The 8,651-nt window shown below is 30.0% G+C and overlaps 1 protein-coding gene across 1 annotated transcript; it reads left to right on the top strand.

Annotated features, from left to right (window-relative positions):
• The first annotated feature begins 3,293 nt into the window (after positions 1-3,293).
• Positions 3,294-3,818, top strand: LOC131030228 (uncharacterized). The gene has a single exon (XM_057960956.1). The coding sequence runs from the start codon at positions 3,294-3,296 to the stop codon at positions 3,816-3,818; it is 525 nt and encodes a 174-aa protein (XP_057816939.1).
• The last annotated feature ends 4,833 nt before the right edge of the window (positions 3,819-8,651 follow it).

Genomic DNA, 8,651 nt, shown 5'->3' on the forward strand with positions numbered 1-8,651 from the left:
TGATTCAAACAATATCGAAGGGCTCATAAATTGGAATCTATTTATGATGGAAGTGCACATACTATAGAAAAGATTATTCAATCACAGTTTTTTTATGTTCTACTTCATTAGTAAATTGTATATAATGGTGAAGAAACAATTGGCCATAATGGGAATTGGTAGCAATGTTAGCTATGGTAGGTCATGTAAAAATTTTATTAGTATTTTATTATTCATATCCTATAAATTTTATTCACAACATTTAAACCCTTCACATTCATTTTAAATTTTTTGTGTTCTTGGCTTGTAATTTATTAGTTGCTTATTGAATTAGTGAAGGTTCACAAATGTTCTTATTTGATTAAAACAAAATAGGCTTGTACCATTACATAACTTCTAGAGCAAAGAAATGAGGGGTCTCACGAGGAGTGATAACCCAAAACAAGAGAACCAACTAACAAAAAGGGAAAAAACCTAGCTGATACCTCGAGTCAAACACCGAAAGTCTAGACAAAGATGAGACTATCCAATAAAAATAAAAAGTAAATATAAACGCCCCTCATCAAAGACACAAAACAATGGTCTAATTGGTGGGGGTCTTTTCAATTTTCAATTCTTGACTCATCGATTTTACATTGTTAGAGAAGGAGAGCCTCTTGGTTGAACCATTACCTGAAGAACTAGTAGGGGACTCCAATGTCGGTTTCACCCTTGACATTTATGGCTCCATCCTAGTAGTAGGAGATGAATCTATGCATCATTTATTTTTAGCATGCCTTGTGTCGATTTTCTCTTGAATTTCTTAGAGTGTCGCAAATTTATTTTTTGACATTTCATTGTTCATGACCATTATCTCCCCTACCTTCCTTTTCAGAGCTGCCTGGTTTTTTTGAAGCTCCTAAATTACCTTCACTGGCTCCTTCTTATCATCCTTTTTATTCATCCTCTCACATAGCCCCTTCAATTATTCTTACAACCCTTCCCACTTCTCAAGATTATTTACCAAATCATTTGCCAACACCTAAACCCTTCGATCCTTTTTGTCCATTGCCCAACTAGAAGCTCTTATGTCCACCTTGGCAAGGGCCTCAATCTTGTTAATTTTCTTCTTCACCATATTAAGTTGGCCAATGATCTAGTAGATTATGGGTTTCTATTTATTGTAGGCATCACAAAGATCATTGACTTATCATCAAAGGTTGAAAAATCCCATTTCCTTAGGGAGTTAGCAGGGGAGGGGAGTCAAATGATGGGATAGAAGGGACAACAAAATTACCAACAAGGTTGTTTAGAATCCACTCTGACCTGGTAGACTAGGAGGAAGCAGAGTATCCAAAAACATTCTCTTCTACCTTTGACCCTTCAACTATGCATTTAATAATGAGAGTGGTTAACGGGTTCTTGTTTTTAGCTAGCCTACTAGGGTTAACTTGGGTAGGGGCCCATTTGATCTTTGGAGTGTAAATGATAGCTTTAGTTTCTAGGTTATCCAAAAGTTTGACAAATATGGTGGGAATAGGGTGAGGACCATAAGGGATACTAGGGAGCCAACTAGTAGGGGTCATATTCATATGGAAATTATATAGACACCAAATAAGCCCTTGGTGTAAGGGAAGGGCATTTTTTGTCTTAGCAATAACTACAAACTGAGAGATGGACAAGAAAAGTCATTAAAGGAAGTTCATCTTCACGTCATACCTTAAATGGTTGAGCATAAGGAAGAGCTAAAAGTAGAAATGTTTGAATCTCCTGTCTAGTGCAATGTAATTCATAAGGAGCAGATCAACTTCTTTCCGAACCCTAGGAAAATCATCTCTTTTGAGCCTACTTTGTAGTAGAGAAACTTTCTCCCTTGGTTTCAGGAACCTCCTAAAATCTAGCTTGTAGTTGTCTTTTGGTTTCTTGGGGAAGTTCGTACCTTCCATAATAAGGCCAATAGTGTTTGTAATTATTTCCACAAACAGTGTAAACACTACAATCCCCACTTTAGCTTCACCCTCATCCCAAGATTGGGCCTAAACTACCTAGATAAAGAAGTGTTCAATCCCTTGTAATGAAAATGTAATATTGCTTAAATTTTTAACTATTACTATTTATAATTGGATAACTCGATAATAGTGCTTTATATTTATGCTCTCTAAAGTAGAGATAATATTTCAATAGCTAATTTCAATGCTTGTAGATGTTGGTTTTTATTTTATGTGGTTTCACATTTTTCCTTTAAATTGTTTGAATTATTCTTCCTCTTTGATAGATAATCTTAATAAAATGTGACCTTTATTACTAGGATTGTGTCTTGCGAACTAAAAATCTTCTAGTCTAAACATAACAATTATGGGTGATTAATCTTAGGATTTGTTATATATTTAATAAGATCATTTCACATAGACATTGAAAACAAGAAAAAATAAAATTATGTGAGTTGCAAAACATCTTTGTACTTTTCCAGTGAGTTAAATGCTTTAATCATCTACAGTTAAAAAATGTTGAAATTTATGTTAATAAAGCTAATCTATTATATCTATCTATACTATAAAAACTTGATTTCATTTTTACATACTTACAAAATCTTTATTTAAATTGTCAAAATAATTAATTATTTTTTCTCGAATATAATCATTTTATAAATAAATATATAGTTTAAATTATTTAATTAATAATTATTGTATTTATTGACCACTAGCAATCTTTAAGATAATAAAATTTACTTTTTAATATTAATTTCTAATTAATTCATCTCCACTCTACTTAAAAATCACCTTTTTAAAAATTTCAATAATTAATAACATTTCACTTAAAACTTATAAACAATTGTTAAATTTTATTGATTAGAAGTTATCATTGAACATTAAATTTAATATGATTTAAGAATTATCATTAATCTCCATTATTTAGATTTCCCCTAGATATCCTAAAATTTGTTCTTATTTAAAAATAAATCATCTAAGCTGAATCTAGACAATGAGATCGCATAACCTCACAAGATGTTGAGAAGAATTATTTTCTATAAATTAAAAAGTTCGAAAAGCGACCCCACCACAATTGGATGAGGTATGACCTTTCCCGCCAATAGCTCCTCTTTGTTCTAATATAAATAACACTACCTAATAAACGGTCAAAAGGAAACTTAGTCTCTTCATCCCGCCAATAACTTCTGCGAAAAGAAAAGTCGATTACATCGTTGCTAATAAAACGCTCATTACAGTCCATATTAAGTTACGCTCTGATATACTTTGAAGTGCCAGCCAGAATAACAATCTACCGGGAAGATGCAAATCTATATTAAAAACCTGGAGCACACCAACATACCCATAATGGTGGAGAATTCAGAGACGGTTGCAACTCTGAAACAAAAGATTTATGAATTAGAGAAAATTCCACCAGATTGGCAAGAACTGACTCTTGACCCAAAAGTTTCAGATACGCCATCTACAAAAAAAGATGACACATATATTCCAAAGTTTCTTCCATTTGCAGAAACCAAATTGGAAGACACGAAAACTATGTTGTATTACAACATTGAGGAGCAGCAGATAATATCTCTGGATATTCGTTTGCATCACTTAAATGAAGAAACTCATGCAATGAAAGTGTATATCCGTAGACCAGGTCGTCCACACAGGCATGTAGATATGATAACTTTATATGTGGAGAGTTGGTGGACTATTCGTTTTGTGAAGGTCATTCTGCGATACTTCTGTGTGCTGGATAAGAGCAAGATGATGGATGAGTTCCAAACGTTACAATTTCAGAAGGTGGTGTTGGATAATGACATGACTATTGCTGATTGCAATATTCAAAATGAAGATCGATTGGAAATTGTGACTGTAAATAATTAGTAGGTTCTTCTGGTTCATGTGATTCTTCTGATTGAAGTGTATTCTTTTGATAATGAAGTGAATATGGAGAATATAGATGAATGAATCTGTCAAACAGAGGTCTAATTAGCTTTGATACATTGAATTGTGAAATGCAGAATTTTTTATTATTATTTGAAACTATCTAGCCATATTTTGACATAGTACGATAGATATGTCACTTCATTACAAATGAACAAAGCTCTTCTTATTTTTCAAATGCTAAGACACCATAGATTTCTTTTTGGTTTGAGGATACAATTACACTTAAAAAAGTTATATAGCCATTAATATAGTTTGATAAAAGTAGTCAATATAGTATATATGGGAAGTAGAGATTAGTTAATATTATTATATTTTAAATTATGTTTTTTTTAAGGTTTTACTAGGTTTGAATTCGTAATGTTATTGTTTATCAAGTATTTGTAAAATATTATTTTTATTATACTTTTTTCTTATATCACTTATTTCATTATGGGTTATATCATGGCATATATTTAACATTTTCTTCTTTGAATTAAATTCACCTTCTATAAACTGTAACACTTCCTCTGGTACCACATGGAAGCTCACACCAATCGAGCTAGGCCCCTAGCTCCCACTCTCCAAACAAAACCCATTTTAGTGGTAAATGAAAATCTCATATTCAGATTGTACAGGTTCTTCACGATTTTATATTTATATAAGTTTATATTATTTTGTAGTTATTTGTGTGCATTGATTTAAGTTTACTATTTTTATTTTATTATTGTTGTAGTTTCTAATAGTTGTTTTATTATAAATGGAATAAATGTTTGATATTCTTTCATTTATGTATTGGTTACATTTATAAATATGATTCACATGTTATTTCTTGATAAATTTGATTCATTATTATTAATGCAAAAATTATGAAAATTCTATGTTTATAAATTCTTTTGTTCAAATTTATAAATCTAGAAATTATTTCCAAAAAATAATCCATTGATGTTATTACAAGAAAAATGAAAAACAGATTATTTGAAATCTGAAGGGAGAACCATATTGTCACTAACAAGTTTTTAAACATTTGTAAATTTCATCTTTGATAGAATTCCTTGAAATAGTTTTAAACTAGAAACATGTCCATAAAAGACAAATATGTTGAGTATAATGTGTTTAATAAAGTCATTCCACCCCTTCCCCTTTCCTTGAACTATTATAACAAATTTTCCTAACCATTCACTAGGTTTCATAAGTATTCACAAATACTATTCCTTTTATAATTTGTTTTAAAAGAGTGTACCCTATTTTTGAAATAAGATTTATAAAGATGCAACATTTCTATAATCATTTAACTCTATAATAGTCCTCTACATATAAGATCTCTAAAATCCCATATAGATATTGATATCTACTTATTGGATGTTATGCTTTTGTTTAAAAAATATTTAATTGTTGTCCCTTTCTTATAATCTTATTAAAACATGACATTTGAAAAAATTGTATAATCTCTTTTGAAGTGAAATCCAACTAACTCAAATATGATAATGATGAATAATTAATCTAAACATTTTTATATTTAGTAGAATCATTTCACATATATACAAATTAAAGGGAATCTTGTTTATATTATAGTGGGTACAAAAATATTTTGCCATCACTTCTTTGAATTAAATGTTCAATCATCTAAGATTCAAAAAAATCATTCTTTACATGTTTCACACAAGTACCTAAATCTAATTTGAAGCCATGATAACTTAGTAATTCTAATTTATATATATAATAAAAATATTTTTAAATTCTTGAATATCTATATGAAGTTATTTAAATCATTAATTCAATTAATATATTATATTAAATAAATTTTTTAATATAAAAGAACTCATGTTTTATTTTATCTTATTAAATCAATAAGTAACCTATTCACTCCTATCTTCTACATAAGAAGCTTTTTTCAATATTAACTTCTACTTAATTTCCATCTACTATGTTTATATATCACAGATTTCAACAGTAAAATAATCAATAACAATTTTATACTTTATCAATAACAAAAAGTAGTAAATAATTATTTTTTTAATAAACCAAAATTTTCCTTTTGACCATTAAATTATCTATTATCAATATTCTTTATTAAATGAATTTGTTATAAAGATAAAAAATTTCATTCAAATTCCAATCTAAATCGAAAGGGGAATCTAGACGTTGAGATCACATAGTGTAAGACGAAGGTCTGAATCAACATATTTAAACGCATTTTTAAAAGAGGGGTGAAGAATAGATCTAATAAATGAAACTCTTAATCTTCCTCGTCCCCACAATCACTTCTACTGGGAGACAAATCGATCATATACTTGTTAATAAAACGCCCATTACAGCCCATACCAGGTACACTCTGATATGCTTTGAAGTTGAAATCAATACAAAAATTGGCTGGCAAGATGAAAATCTATATTAAAAACCTGCAGCGCACCAACATACCCATAGTGGTGCAGAGATCAGAGACGGTTGCAACTCTGAAAGAAAAGATTTATGATTTAGAAAAAATCCCACCAGATTGGCAAGAACTGACTCTTGAGCCAAAAGCTTCAGTTAGACCATCTACAAAAGATCACGACTCAGTTGTAAAGTTTCTTTCAATTGCGGAAACCAAGCTGGAAGACACCAAAACTATGTCCTATTACAACATTAAGGAGCGTCGGATAATATCTCTGGATATTCGTTTGCATCGCTTAAATGAAGAAAATGCAATGAAAGTATTTATCCGTAGACCAGGTCGTCCACACAATCATGTAGATATGATAACTTTATATGTGGAGAGTTGGTGGACAATTCGTTTTGTGAAGATCATTCTGCGATATTTCTGTGTGATGGATAAGAACAAGGTGTTGGATAAGATGGAAACATTAGAATTTGAGAAGGAAGAGCTGGATAATAACATGAATACAATTGCTGACTGCAATATTCGTTTTGTGAAGAGTTATCTGCGATACTTGTGTGAGCTAGATAATAACAAACTGTTGGATGAGTTTCAAAGGTTAGAATTTATGAAGGAAGTTTTGGATAATGAGATGACTATTGCTGACTGCAATATTAAAAATGAAGATCGATTGGAAATTGTCACCAGAAAAAATGTCGACAAAAGTTTGTTCTGGTTCAACCGATTCCTCTTCTGCGTCAACGAATCTCTGCGGCTTCGTAAGAAATTGTTTGAAGGCACGTCTGTGTTTGTTGAAAAATAGGACAAAGTAAATAATATTAATCTCCTAAGAAGAGTATTTTGGTTAAAAAAGAAATCTAAATTATTTATTGCAGATATTAATGTATATTAGAATTTATTTTGGATAAATGAATGGTAATTCCATTTTTATTATTTTTGTTGAAAGAAATTCTAATATTATTTATTTTGTAGTAGAGAATCAGTAAACAATGATATATTTGTATTATATTTATAGTATGAACTTTATAATACGAGAGAATTCAATCATAAATCTTATTGATCTTGTTAGTTAATGTTTTAAATCATTCAAAATGCAAATGTTATTGTAATTTTCTGTCATATAAGAAAAATAATATGTTTGAGAGTGAAAGATTTAAATTTTTTGAAAATTAAAAAAAAGGAAGAAAGGAAAAATACTTGTCAATTTTTATTCATTCTAGAATTTTTTTTTTTTTTGATAATTAAACTACTGGTTAGGGCTAGTCCCCTTCATTGATAAATAAAAAAGATACATCTTTGGTGTCCAAGTCTCATGGATCATTATTGTTTGTAGCATAATTCTTATCGCTATACTAATTACCCACATGTATAGTTTCCTAAGATTCAAAATTACTGCAAATGCCCATAGGCCCATGATAATTCCTAAGATACTTCTATCATCTAGCTTAGTCACAAATTCCTTATCACAAACAATCTACTATGTCCTATACTAATACAACTACCTCATACTTCCAAACAAAATGATAGATTAAAAAAACTGAAAGCATATGAGAATCTTTCATCTCTAACCTTCGTAGTCCTTTTACTCATTCATTTCCTCCTGATCCTCATCATCTGGGCTGCTCCATTTATTCTGCATCTCTAAACATTCAAGTTCCATAAAAGTTTCTTTCCACTTGGGGTTAGAGTTGACCACCACTTTAGTCCAATTTAGAAGGAAGTTTAGGCACCTTATGGCTCTCTCTTTGTTATCATGATACTCTATTTCATCATCTATTAAAATTATCAACAATTTTTCTATTTCATTCTATTCTTTATCGTAATCCTTGGGTAGAGGAATCCAATTTCTTCTATATTTCTCAGTGTTTCCTCAATGCCTCCCTGGAATTGGGCTTTAAATAGTGCCTTGGTTAGATTCCTACCCATCTCCTTATTCAAACCTCTATCTAGTGCTAATGCCAGAAACATTCAAGATATATCAGAGTTAACACGATACATTAATTAGAGAAATTAATGTATATTACATTTTTTTTTTGGAAAAACTAAAAGTGATTCCATTTTGATTATATTTGTTAAAAAAAATATAATATTATTTATTTGGGACAAAATCATTAGAAAACCATAATACTTTATCTATAGTATGAAACTTTGTAATATAACAAGAGAATTCGATCACAAACCATAAAGATCTTGCCAATTTAAGTGTCCAAAATGGTTCAAACATAAATGTTATTGTGATTTTTCGGCATGTGAGAGAAATTAACTTGTTTGACAGTGAAAGTAAAATAATATTTTTGGAAAATAGAAAAAGGGAAGAAAGGAAAAATATTTGTCCTTTTTTAATCATTCTTGCATATTGGGAGGGGTTTTGCTAAAAAAAATTCGAATTTGCTTGTCTTTGCATGTCTTTGCAT

This window comes from Cryptomeria japonica, chromosome 8 (genome assembly GCF_030272615.1).
Source record: "Cryptomeria japonica chromosome 8, Sugi_1.0, whole genome shotgun sequence".
Classification (NCBI taxonomy): Eukaryota; Viridiplantae; Streptophyta; class Pinopsida; order Cupressales; family Cupressaceae; genus Cryptomeria; species Cryptomeria japonica.

Excerpts from the sequence above, each read along its gene's own strand:
- LOC131030228 (XM_057960956.1), top strand. The coding sequence starts at position 3,294 with ATGGTGGAGAATTCAGAGACGGTTGCAACTCTGAAACAAAAGATTTAT.